Source organism: Lates calcarifer, linkage group LG20 (genome assembly GCF_001640805.2).
Source record: "Lates calcarifer isolate ASB-BC8 linkage group LG20, TLL_Latcal_v3, whole genome shotgun sequence".
Lineage (NCBI taxonomy): Eukaryota > Metazoa > Chordata > Actinopteri > Centropomidae > Lates > Lates calcarifer.
Window position 1 is genome coordinate 6,566,999 of NC_066852.1, and position 14,398 is coordinate 6,581,396.

Below are 14,398 nucleotides of genomic sequence, written 5' to 3' on the forward strand. Positions count from 1 at the left end.
CTCTACTGATAATTCACACAGTCACTGCAGCTCCCTGCTAGTCATAACAGATGCTGAGATTTTATGACCATCTTGATGGCAGATTTTCCTACTTGAGAAAACCACTGACAAGCTGTTACTCAGTGTGATTACATGGCTGTAAATTAACCCCTGAGAAGTTCTCCATGTATCAGGATGAGTAGAGAGCCATTCTGCATTGGTTATTTTGATAGGGTTTTTTCTATATTTACTGTATTAATGCAGCTATATCAAAGTCCTTTCTGTGCGAACACAGTGTATCATTTTGAGGGAATAAGGCAAGGTAATAAAAGTCATAAATATTGTGTCTGCCTGAAGGCTAATGCTTAATATGGACCAATGCTTAATCTTTGCAACAAGTTTTAAATTAACCTTCCAAACAGATGATTGATTGGTGCATTTTACAAATGCAAAGAATAGTGAGTAGAGTTATGTGATGACAGAACCCATCAACAATAAAAGCTGAAGGTTAGCTGTCTGTGTGTCAACAGCTCAAGTAGACTGTCACACAATACACTCAAGATACAACCTCATACAAGCAGTACACGTTTTTTAGGTCTTCGCTGTTGAAAGGTCACTCCTATATTAGTAATGTGACAACTCAACATGTGACTCTCCATCTAAACAAACAGTCACTGTTTTGAGGGTAATTAATGTTCAGGTTTCAGGAAATCAATAAAAAAAAAAAAAAATCCCAGATTTGTCCCGAGTCGTGGCTCCTCCTCTTGCCAGCTCTCGGATAAGAAACTACAGTCTTGTAGCTGTCGACAACTACAACCATTCGCTTTTCAACACCTCCAGGCCTGGCCCTCTGAGTACTGCATGTGTGAAGTGTGCGCCGCCAGTACATGTGTACACCATGATGTTTGTTTGTCCTAACAGGTTGAACAACCGGTGGGTGGAAGTGGCCGGTGATTTGAGCACGCTCATTAGGAATTTATGGAGCGCTAAAATGTTTTGTCTCTGGGGAGGGGGGATTGGCAGCTGTCGCGCAGGCAGGCTGGCGACAGGAGGGGAGAGCCCACATTAGCAACGAGCACAGACTGTAGAGATACAGTACAGATTCCTGAAATATTTACCTCAGGTGGCTGACAGTGGCTCTTCACACAACAGACCACTTGAGATTCCCTTCAAAGGCTGATACTCTTTTTCACCCATACCATCATTTGTTCACTGTTGAATTATCATTTGCTTTTTTTTATTTGGCTTGCCCTGCAGATGTAACTAATTTCAATAGAACAAACATACATCCACTTAGCAGTCCTCACTTTGTTTTTCCAAGACACACATTGTAGGCATGCCAAAGTGAAATTGTACAGTTCTTTCACACATTATTTGTAGTACTTCAGCAGGCATTCGCTAAAAATATTCTTTTAAAATGGGATTCCTCCAACTTGCCATATTACATTTGGGTCCATTGCAAATAGGGAAAACATCTTCAATAACTAGCATTCAGAAAAAATGCTGCAAAGAAATAAAACATTAGCAAATTGACAAAAACATACTCACCATACCAAAACACACTTCTGTTTTCTTTACTTGAACTCACTTAAAACAAAGAAAACACCAAATATAGAAAATACAGCAAAATTTGGAGATGCACTGAAGTTGACTACCCATCAGTGAGGTTGGAAAATGAGTATTTTAGCTTTAACATTCTGATATGAAACACATTGATCATCCCATTACAATACAATTTTCTGTGGGGAAACCTTGGGTTCTGGCATTCATCTTGATGTTACTTTGACATGTACCACCCACCTAAACATTGTTGCAGACCACCAAATACCCCCAGCCCATGCCAACAACATTCCCCAAAGGCAGGGGCCTCCCCCAGCAAGACAGTGCACTCACCACACTGCAATAACCGCTTAAAAATGGCTCAAGGAACACAACAAAGAGGCATGGACCTGGCCTACAAACTCCTCAGATCCCAATCTGATCGAACATCTGTGGGACCTGTCTAATACTGTGTGGATCCCCCATGTGCTGCCTGAACTGCTCTGACCATTCAGGCCATGGACACAGGACTGCTTGGGTGTCCTGTGGTGTCTGGCACCAGGACACGTGATCCTTGTGGGTCCTGTTGGTTGCAGTGTGGTGTCTCCATGGATCTGGTTCCAGTGCATCCCACAGATGCACAGATGATCAGGCTTGATTTGGCTCTTTGTCGTGTTTCTCGAGCCATCTCTTAGCAGTTTTTGTAGTGTGGTAGGCCTGCTGTGGTAGGCCCCTCTTATTGGAGAGTGCTGTTGTCACAGGGAGGTATAGAACGATGTTTAGGCAGAACATGTAACAAGATGATCAATGTTCTTCACATCTGTCAATGGTCGTGGTTATAATGTTAAATGTAATGTTGTAGCTGATCAGAACAAATAGTTTCCAGTTTATTTGGTACAGATAACTAAACGAATGCAATGAAATACATACATATTTAGCTCACAGCTCAATAGCATCACAGCAACGCCCCCCCCTCCCCTCCCACACACACACACACACACACACACACACACACACACACACACACACATTAATCAGACACACACACACACACACACACACATTAATCAGACAGTTCCATCAACAGCTCTCTAAAATAATTTGTACAAAAACCAAACGTTTTAACCTTCATGAAGGAGGATTTATTGCAGGGCTGTTGTATTTGGCTGCATTAGTTTTATCAAGGTTCCTGATTAAAAAAAAAAAAAATAAAAAAAAAAAAACATAGTGTGTATTTATTGAGTAGTAACTTTACTGGCTATCATAGCCTTTTGTTTTGATCTCAGCTCATTTTTGTTCAGTGCAACTTGCAGCATTTCTGCATTCACTTTTGTTTTCTTTATTTGCCCATTATTATTTTATGCTGCATTGTCAAACAGATTAAGATGTTTTCTTCATGTATTTGTGTTTTTTTCCCCTATTTGCATATTTTTTAGTTGCAATGCATTAGGCTCCAAGTAACACAAATGGTCAAATGGTTATTTGTTACAATTAATAGAACTAATATAGAACCCTATATATGTAACACAGCTTGTAAAAAGAAGTGCTAATATCAGTATTTTGTGCTGACAGAATGCTAAATAAATTACCCTTTTGCAATGCCACAATGTTGTTTCGCAATAATGGTGCAACTCAGCATAGAACATGTAGAAATGACATCAAATGAAAATACAAGGGTGATATGAACAAATAATAATAAGCAGTTTTACCATTGATTTTTGTGGTCTCATCTTTAAAGCAAATAGATACAGTACTGTTGGATGTATTGACACCCATCAACACAATGATTAATAGATACTAACAAACTACTTGACTAATTATAGTTACCTATCAGAAAAGAAACGAGATTGGCATCATGCATTTGTGGGGTCTGAAGGTTCTTACTGTCTCCTCTTGGAGTGCAGAGATAATTAACACTGTGCACAACATGTTAGCTGCTAGTAAATTATTAATAGTTATTCTGTTATGTATAGAAATGTGAAACAGGGCTCTGCAGTTATCTCTCGTTATGACACATTATGACATATGTTTATTTCCTCCACTTTTAATATTTGAATATGTAAAATATTGAAAAGGTGCCAGACGTATCAAACAAGTCATCCACTCTTGCTTGGGATCCAGCCAGTATACATTTCCTGGCTTCATGCCAACAGTGTAGGTTGTCCATTACAGCAAAGAGTTGCGTTGTCAGTTTTTATCCAGCACAGTAACTTACTACAGAGGAAGTGCATCACATTACACTGACTTGCTTCATTTGTTAAGATGACTTGGAAACATCCTCCTCTGCATGCTATACTGACAAACATGACAAACTGGCTACATAACAGCTTTTAGGGCTATTCTATTTTTGCCAATATCCAAATTGTAATTACAGAAACTGATTCTCAATGAGTGTTTTATGCTACAACAATGTAATTGTTCCAATGATAGATTATTTATTTTAATCCAAGATGAAACATCATGTAGGCAATGGCAGTTATTTTAGATGCAAATTAGTTTGTCAAGAGAGAATGTATGGCTGTTTAGCTGTGTGAGAATAATAAAATAATAATAATGATTAAAAAAAAACAGAATTTAAAAACCCTGAAAAAATCAATATGATCATCATCATACTTGCTCCCATTATGATGTTGCTATTTCTATTGTACATGTATTGTTTGAGTGCAGGATTATTACTTAAGCTTGTTCTCCATATGTTTACCAAGAAATCCCTCTATTATTGGAAAATTACCCCTGAGGTCACTGTCATCAAAACTCTCTGGATTTCTGAGAACTCTGCAGGGTTGTGTTTGCCTTAGAGCTTTTCAGATGATCTGGAAAAGGATTGTGTATTTTGAGGGTAATGTGTATATATGTTATATCAGAGGAGGGGTGTGGCTACAGGCATGCTTGTTACTGGCTGTTAGTTTGCACCCACTGCTTATCTCCCAGAGCTTTGCTGCAATGTTTCCTCATAGACAACAAGAGATACACTACTGCAACCTTCCTCTCCACTGCAGTGAGCACAAACACAATGGTCAAGCAGGGAAAAACACACTCGGCCTAAATTCAGCGACAAACAGAGATGCCGGATAGCACAGTTCTGTCAAATACAATAGTTCTTCTGTTACGTGGTGTGGTTTAACAGTGGCTGGTACAGATTGCAGTTTAATTAGTGAAAAAATTCTGCCATACAGTGTTTCATTTTGGTATGAAGTGAAAAATGCAATTGCTTGTCTAACAGTTGTGCTTGTCATCTCTTTTATCTCCCTGCAGTTTTCTGTGAAGATCTACGTTCCAGCTTATATTTTGTCAATGCATCTGTGCAAGAGGTAGTGTTTGCCAGCACCACAGGGACATCGGTGCCCTGTCCCGCCGCAGGCGTGCCCCCTGTCTCACTGCGCTGGTACCTGGCCACAGGCGAGGAGATCTATGATGTGCCAGGGATCCGCCATGTGCACCCCAATGGCACCCTTCAGATCTTCCACATCCCCCCTTCCAGCTTCAGCAAACTCATCCATGACAACACCTACTATTGCACAGCGGAGAACCCCTCAGGGAGAATCAGGAGCCAAGATGTCCACATTAAGGCTGGTTAGTTTCTCTGCTCATGAATGTCTATATTTCACAGTCATAGTCAATTGAGAGAAGTGTTTGTCTTAGCTCAGTATTAGCAGTTTTCCATCTCATACACACCTCTCTGTCCCTTCCTCTCAGTCCTACGAGAGCCCTACACTGTTCGGGTGGAGGACCAGAAAGCCATGAGAGGCAATGTGGCGGTCTTCAAGTGCATTATCCCTGCCTCAGTGGAGGCCTACATCACTGTTGTGTCCTGGGAGAAAGACACAATGTCAATCAACGCTGAAAGTAAGTCATTGCATCTGTCTTTCCTCCAGTAACTTCTGCATAATCTATGCATAACGTCAAAATGGGTAGTTTGATGTATGATGTATTTAGTTACTAATGAGACTCTTTTTTGCTGAGTTCTCATTGATGTCACAGTGTTGTAAGAGATTAATAAACACAGTCTGGACGATTGATTTGATTTAATGGTGATACAGTAGAATTTATATATTTATACCACATATAGATACTGGTATACTTATAACAAACAAATGAGAGCAAATCAGTGTGTGTCATCTGGTCAGATGTGGTTAGAAATCTGCTGAATGGTTTCACAGCACAAAAGGAGGTTTATGTTACTAAATGGGCTGCTATTTTAAGTTTCCTTGCCGAGATTACAATGGAATTGGTAAAATGTTGGTGGAATAAAGAGAAAATACATAGCAAACAGTACTGCTGGAGTGAGATAAAGTTAGTGTTACAATGTTGTTCTGCAAAAATGCCATTAGTAATACCATAACTGAAGTTTATCCTGGCCTAATGGCAATTTCAAGTGGTGTTTGTCATGCTATGAGCATTGTCACACCAGAGGTGTGTGTGGTCTGAGTTAACAATACTAATCTTCTGACATGAATCTACACAAAGGCCTACCTTGTACCAGCCAGGCGGGTCTACTTGGTCTGTGGGTGTGTGTATCTGTGTATCCACGTCTGTCTGACCCAATGACAGTGAGGTCCCGCTCCTCTTCCTCTGCCTGGTCTTCCATGAGAGCACAGGCTGCCAGCCGTGTCACTTAGTCTCAGTGTATTGACCCATTTCTCTGGCTGATAGGAAGCACTGCAGCGCTCCGATCATTCAAATCACTTAAATGGAACGCTCGCCTGCGTGATTGTTTCCCAGCCCTGGGGGGCAAATTCACTTTATGTGGGGCATTTAGCAAACTCAATAGACAAGAGCTAATGTCATTTTGCTTTTGGATGGAGGGCAAATGCTGGCTTGCGACTGCTTTTTTTGTTGACATTTCACATTTGTCCACTGAGGTGAAATCAGCCATGTTGAAATCTATAGCAATCTCTTAATTGTCCACAAATGGATTTGCCCCAGGCATGTTATATGGGGATATACAATGATTAAGTTGCTGATTGAATCTACACTGTAGGTTTTCTTATCTTTTAAGTTTGGACTTTTTGAACTTATCACCAAATTGTTAAATTGTTTTACAGTTGGACTGTAAGTTTGAAGTAACTGAATGTTTTTGAATGCCGGATTTTTGAAAACCTGCAGCTTTTTCACTTGTTATCTTTATAAGAAAAGTTTCTGCACTGTCAAAGCAAAGTGTTTATCTTGAGCCGTAAAAATCATCACATCTGTAGCCGTCAGCCATGTAAACGCTGTCAGAAAAATCATCCAGCCACCAATCCACTGCTCTTCTCCATGCTAAATAATGGATGACGGAAGCCTATGAATCCATGAGCAAATGGTCTTTATTCACGTTTCAGTGCATGCATCCTACTGACGCACCGTCCATTCCCCTCATTCTCTAAAACACACATTTTAAGTGCACTTTGTGTGTGTGTGTGTACCCATGCCTACGAGTCTATTCGCACAGTAACTGACAGCTCAACGCAAGATGGCTTAACCCTCATCTCGATGACCAGGCTTCAACATTTTAATTTTTAATGAATAAAAATAATATCAACACTTGGCCTTCAAACAAAAACTTTGTGAAATATAGCTTTTCTGTTTTTCACATGAATAATTGAATTGGCTTTTCAGTTTGGAAGGTGTAGTATGATGTGGGGCGCCTGTCAGACAGGCCCTCTGTAAGTCTCACTGGACGTAGACCTTTCTGAGTTATTGCAGGCTTGACTAACAAAGCACCACTTACAGAACCCTGGAGTCCATTAGAATAGAATGGAAAATAATGATGAAAAATGCATTTAGTCAGAACATCCAGTAAAAGTAACAGGTCAGTATAGCTGTCTGATACAGTGGTTTCATAGTGGGTTGGGATTTTAACAGAAAATATCCACTAAATGCTCCAATACTGACTCTTAAACTTGACCCTTTGTTTACTGTTTAATGTTTCTAATGTATTTTCTCTTGCACTGGTATTGAGAAACTTTCTGACTTTGGAAGTTATTTTGGAAACAAGTTTGATGATTTCACTAAGCAGGATACATTTTTCTCATTCCTACCCACTTAAAAAACCCAGGACTAAACTAAATTACTTGTTCATGAAGAAGGATATTCTTTTGTATTCTATTCTGTGCAGTAACTTAACCACGTGTGGAGACATGGATTGGGCTAAATTCTTGTTAGCCAAGTCAGCGCAGGAAAACCAATTTTTAGACTTATGAATGAATGAAATCCCTTTGAGACTATGATTGGAATATAAGATACAGGGCTGACAAATCAAATGTTTTGATTTGACCAGTTTCTCTTATTGTAGCTCTGCTTTATAGAAGCAGTTGCATGTCACTGGGTAGGTACATCTTTCTTCAATGATATAAAATGCTTGCAAATACTCATTTATCCATATGAGCATCGAAGAAAGTTGGGAAATTTGTCAATTCAACGGCTACAAACCGAACCAACTAAGAGGATTTCAGTTATTGTTTAGAAGGGCGAGCCAGTCAGGACTGAATCTGATTGTGATGGGTTTACTGATTTACTATGATTTATGAATACAATAGAGGTAAATCTGTCATTGTATAATAAGGCTTTTAAAGAAGGCCCATTGACAGGACAGATAATACTGGCAACCCAAGGCCCTGCACTGCCATTTTTTGCAGTTATTACAAACTCTGACATCCAAGACTTCACAGCAGCCTAGTGAATGAGGGATTAATTGTTGGAAAATCAAACCTGTCAGACAAACAATGCTAAAACACTGATGCCAGGAATCACATGATGTAAATCAGCTTTAGAAACAGCACTGTTTTTGTTTTTTTCCTCTGTGTTTGGTCACAGTGAAAAACAATACCCAGGAATGAATTTTAGATGAGAGTTAATGTATTTGTGTTTTGTGATAATAAAAACAAACAAAGAAACAAAAACAAAATTAAGGGAACCTTAACAAAAATATTTTTAATGTTATTGGTTGTAAAGAAAAAAAAAGGTCCTGTATCAGTTGAACTATACTTTTAAATACTTTAGCAAGTACAGAAGCACTTTCTATCTCTAGACATAGAAATCAAAAGTGATAAGAAGGCCCAGATGATCACCATGATTAGCAGTTAGCATTACTGTAGCTCACCAAGGAAACATTTAAACAAACCTGACAAAAACCTTGAAACCTTGTACTTTTGTTTTGGACCATACCTGCTGGACAGGTGTGTAACCCCTGTAGGGTTGGTATTAGGGATGCTTGTGATTGACTGTATGTGGCTGCGGCTGTGTTGCTGTGCAGGGCCATTCCCCAGGTGCAGCCTGTGCTGCAGTCACTGAGGAGGCCTTGTAGTCATTTGCCTTGGCCTGATGCTGCCTGCTCTGCATTCAGCACCAGTAGGGCCGAGAGGGGGCCGACCCCCCAGTACTATTGCAGACGCACACACACACACACACACACACAAAAGCACACACACCCACACGGGGGCTTCTTTTCATTCAGCACACGAGCTAAGCACAAGGGCCGTCGGCCATCACACCACACATTCTCTTTGCTCTGCTCAGCCCTCCCTCTTCTCTCCTCCGATTCAATCTTTTCCTCTGCTCATTCTCCTTCTTTTCACTCTGTTGCTATCACTATCTCATTCACACATATATGAATTGTTACATCAGTAAACAAAAACATACCTTTATTATCTACTTATTTCTTCCACGACATCACTGAATGACCACTAATGATGGTTAATGTCTGTTATTAACCATCACTCAGTGCTGCTGGGTTAGGCAGCATGTAGAGAGAGTTCTTTCAGGATATTGAAGATTAACACTTTCAGTCTGGCCATTTGCTGAGCCATCTTGTGCCTTTCACAGATTATTTCATGTTTGTTGACATTTTGGATATGTGTTGGAGTTATTTCTGCAGCCAGTTTCGATCCCTGCAGCCACCACCGAGAGGAAGACGAGCCAGCCTCACTATGTCGGTTTAATTGGCTGTGTATAATGGGCCCTTGAAGTAAATATCAAGAGCTACTATCAAAGGACTGCTGGACGTTAGCATGTGCTTTCACAGTGCCCACTGTTTCTCCTCCACTCCTCCTCCTCCATTTCAAGGCAGCTACAAAGCCGGGCTGGTATGAAGCCATGCTAATCTCTGTGAGTTTCGGGTCGTACAATTGATGGCAGTTGATGTGTGGAAAACTAAACTGACTTGTGCTTTTTCAGCTCATCCTCAAAACTATGGATACACTCAGTCAACCCTTGGATGCAGGTGTGTTTGGCCACACAGTATTAACAGTTAAAGTTGTTATTAGGTTTCATTAAATAAAAGCAAGGTTATGTATATAGGTTAAAATTCTTTACCTTTATGCATCAAACCTTAAGATATTTTTTAGAGGGACTGTGACTCTTCTGTATCACTGTTGTCCAACTGTAAACGTGTCTGCAGGCTAGAATGGGAGTTAATCATCTGCTGTATACTGTGTGTTGTAGCCTACAGCTAGTACGTAATAATGAATGTCTTTTGTTGGGAGAAGCCTTGCAGCTTGCTCGCTGTCAGTTCTGCCCTTTTCTTAGAATGCTATGTAGGAAGCACAGCCATTGGCGCAGCACAACCTTGAGCTGGGGGCTGGGGTGGGTGGGTAATGGTTTTACTGGTCCCTGTGTGGTGGAGATGTAGAAGGAGAAGGAGGGGAAGGAAGGAGGGGGAGAGAGAGGAGAGGATAACTAACTCTCTCACTCTCTCTCTCTCTCTCTCTTTTCTTCCCTCTCCATCCCTGCCTTGCTCTGTCGACAGGCAGGGTTGGGACTCTGACGTGTGACAGGCTGGATGTAGAGTCTTTTTCCAGCATTCGTCATTCTGTCTGCCCATGATTGGCTGGAGTATTGTTATTCACACAGAAAAATGGGTCAGGTGGCCTGTGGAGAATGGAGTGTTTGTATGGACGGATGGACGGACAACACAAACACACACGCGCACACACACACATACACACACATGCATATCTACACATGAATCCCACACAGAGCAGGATTATACTCTGCAGCAGAGCAGTGCTGGCAGATAAATAACAGATAAATGAAAATAAATCCAGGTTATGTGGTAAGCGTCTCTCATGTTGAATTCACTGTGTCCTCTCACAAGCTGCGAGCTGGTTCTCTCCTCACACCCTGTGGCAGGGGCTTAGCAAGATAAATAAAGGGTTGCGCTGAAGGAAAAAAAAAAAAAACTGGGAAGAAAATCAATACCTGTGTGCATGAATCTGGCTGCAGCTGCCACAAAGAATTATGGGAACATGACAGGTAGATACACTTGGGCTGGGCAGCATGCAGGCAGCATGATAAGCTATATGGATAAAAAAAACAACCCCCCCCAAAAAAAAACAAAAAACAAAAACAAAACAGAAACACAGACACTTACTGACTGAGCTCTATGAAAAAAAGATATAAATGATGTTACTTAAAAATGTGATAGATAGATAGATAGATAGATAGATAGATAGATAGATAGATAGACCGTTCAAAAATAAGTTACACAGTGCTCTACAAAAAGAAAATTTATAAATCAGAGTTTAAATAATAATAATAATGATATCCCATATTGTGCTATTACAACAGTGTAAATGTTTAAATCTGAATTAGTCAATTATGTAATAATTGTAACTGCTCACCGACCCACAATGGACGATTTTTCTGGAAACAGAGCATAATTAATGCTTATTTTCCTTTTTCTTTGTATTGAAATTCAAACAGCCATATTCATTTCACACGTCTAATAAGTTGTGTTTGGTTTAGTATGAGGGTATCATGGTTGTCAGACCTTATAATGCAGTGTAGCAATGTTATGAATGCTCCATTACAACATTACAGGTAGAAAACATATGCAGCTATAATAGCATGCTTATCAGTATGTTACAAATATGTCACAAGTGTCCAGCAGCACTGTAAAACATCAGGCATTAGATTATACTCTGTGTGCTCACTACATCTCTCTCCACACAGCCTGCTCCAGTCTTAGCCTGAGACTGACAGAGATATTAATTAAATTGGCTGATGCCCTTTCTCTCTCTTTACTGCACTGGCGCTGCAATGATCACACTCCCACCTCCGTACTGTGCTGTTTGCTCACCAATAACCGCAATTTGTTCTTTATTAAACTCTCGGGGCTGGGAACAATTAGGGTTTGAGCTGGAGGTGGTGGTATATGTGTGTGTGTGTGTGTGTGTGTGTGCATGCATGTGTATATTTGAGCACAGGCAGGAGAAGGAGAAGGAGTAGGAGGGTTGGGGGAGAGATACTAAACACTGCTTAATCTTTGATAAACAGTGAGGTCTCCTTTGTGCTACTGCAGTTTGGCACATCTTCTCCAGGCTGCTCAGTGCTGTGCAGGCCTAGCTCATGGCTGCTGCCTCTGTGGATAGACCTATCCAGACCTGGATAGAAGCCAGGTCATGCGTGGCTCCCTGCCAAGATACAGATTAGCTATAAGCGCAACATGAGCTAATCGTGAAAGGAGCCACCAATTAATTGGCACTTAGACATTCTGTGGACTGTATAGATTTGAGGCTGGATTTTATCAGTGGATCAAAGTGACTGGCGTGGATGTCACCATCAGATACAATGTCACATACTGGGAAAAAAAATATTTGTTGCGTAGATGCGTTTACGTTAAATGCATATTTCTTATGATAGAGAGACTGAAGCTCCAGCTGTATGTAAAGCTGGAGCCTGGAGCTGTGTTTTAAACTGATAAGAGGGCTATGCCAGGACAGGTTGTGTGTATTTGAGTTTGTGTGTGTTTGTTTATCCACAGAGGTGTTCTTCCTGTCTGGGTAGGAGAAGGAAACATGACATGGATGATGCATTCATACCTGAACATCTTTTGAGTGCAAGGTGACATAATGCAAGTTGCAATTTTGGTACAGAGATGATGAACATGGTATCCAGTTCTACAGCACACTATACAGGGATAACAGAGCCTTGTGTATAGTACAGTGACAGTAATTTGTCATTAAGGGACAGTAATTATTCAGGCATTTAAGCAATCCTCATTTGTATGTAAGATTATCAGAGAGAGGCAGACAAATAAATCTGAAATCAGACTGAGCAGTGGACAGCTAGATGAGCGTAAGTCACAGAGCCGTAGTAACGCCTGTGTTGCTGCCTGCTGAGCGCTACATGACGACTCTCTGTCAGTGATAAAAAAAAGAAAGGTGAACCCCCCCCCCCCCCCATCACCTCTCCATCTCATCCATGTTTAACCCTGCTGTACTTTGACGTCAGAGAAAAATCTTGGGGAAAAAAAGGGTTTGCAGGGAAGACCTCTGACTGCCGACAAAGGCTGCTTGAAATCGCAGCATCTGCGGAGGAACCTGCAGAGAGGCTGATGTGCATATAAACGTCTATGTAGTAGTGTGTTTGTGTGTGCGGCGGAGAGACAGAGAGGGAGAGGAGGAAAGTGTATTAGTGTGTGTTGGTGTGTAGGAGGAGGAAAAGGGGAGCTGGCTGTGAATGGTTGCTCTTATCGCGTGCATGCAGCTGCTGCAGTGTCTTTGAGAGACAGAGGGGCTGTCCATGCATGCCACTCACAGCCTCCCTCCCTCTCTATATCCCTCTCTCCCTTTCTCTATCTCTCTCTTTCTGTCCCTGTCTGCGCTGCGTTTTACAGCAAGGAAGTGAGCAAAAAGAAAGAAAGAGGGGAGAAAAATCATGACTTGAGCTCTAATGCAGACTCATGATGTACAGGCCCTCAGTTTCACATCCTCATGATGATTCTTATAATAAGGGACAGGCAAGAAATTAAATGTCATTGGACATCACCACATCACCCTGACTGATGTGTGATTGTTTCCAGTGTCTCCTTTTATTGACAGAGATATTTTAATGTTTCAATAACTCATGGCTGTTTACATGCATTAGCTCAACAGGCCTGAAACGTGGCTTGTGCTATTATCATATTGTTCAGACATTAATAATGTAAAAAATATTTCTTTTTTTCCCCTATAAACTAGTAAATATTCAGGTAAATCAGGTGGTTTTCTCTCCAGAAAATCATCTTACAGTAGTTGCAAGCAGAATGGGAAAAATGTATTGCAGAAGAATTTAGATGTAAATCGTTAAAAGCTAAAGAAATAAAGAACGACGTACCAACCTTAGCTGTCCCACAAGTCAGTTAGGAGATAGTACCGATGAAGAGTCCTCCCCCTCCTCCATGATGCTAATCAAAACTACGAATAATGAAGTGAATTAATTCAGTTGGGAGCCGGTGCCAGTATAAAGGTGACCTGTGGAAAGGTATTTCCAAGACGAGCCGCCATGGGAAATCACCTTGATAGATGGATGTCTCAGGCAGCTAGGGAAGTGATATCCCCAAGTACTGTAATGCATGTTGCATGCAGAGTGTATTCTGGGACTTGTAACCCCCCTCCCTTGCCTCACCCATTTTTGCCCAGGTGCCCTGTCATGTATTGCTACACTCCTGCAGCAGTATTTTTCAAGCTGTGATGTGTAACCTTGACTCTGAGAGTGGAGGAGCAGATGGTGAGAAAGGATGATTAAGAATCAGTTTGGTCTGCAAGATCTAGGAAGAGAAAGACATTTTATGTGTTTATTCTAGGTGATTTTTTGTTGTTGTTGTTATTTAACATTTGCCTTTTTTTTTTTTATCACTAACTGAACTTACAAATAAAAAACTCTGTTTTATGTTCATGACATTCATTTAGGTTTGGTAAACTGGAAGCTGAATTACAATTAGATTAGAAACATAAAAAAAATCTAAATAAATGTGCAAATGTTTTTAACAACAGCATATAATTATTTTTGCAACAAATATAAACAGCAAATTTTTGCATTTTCAAGACCAAAGTGGAATTTCAGTTCCATCTTTTCATTTTTTCTAATATTCAAGTCAGATTTATTTACATTTACTGTAAACAAAGAAAAAAAAACAGTG

At 40.5% G+C, this 14,398-nt stretch overlaps 1 protein-coding gene across 3 annotated transcripts in view; it reads left to right on the top strand.

Moving 5' to 3' along the window:
• The window catches only part of dscama (Down syndrome cell adhesion molecule a), an 88,442-nt gene that overhangs the window by 16,482 nt on the left and 57,562 nt on the right, over positions 1-14,398 (top strand). For all 3 annotated transcript variants that reach the window (XM_018692398.2, XM_018692400.2, XM_018692399.2), the window contains exons 2-3: positions 4,774-5,091; positions 5,215-5,364. In XM_018692398.2, the coding sequence (XP_018547914.1) occupies positions 4,774-5,091; positions 5,215-5,364 (468 nt within the window). The remainder of the gene's footprint in view (positions 1-4,773; positions 5,092-5,214; positions 5,365-14,398) is intronic.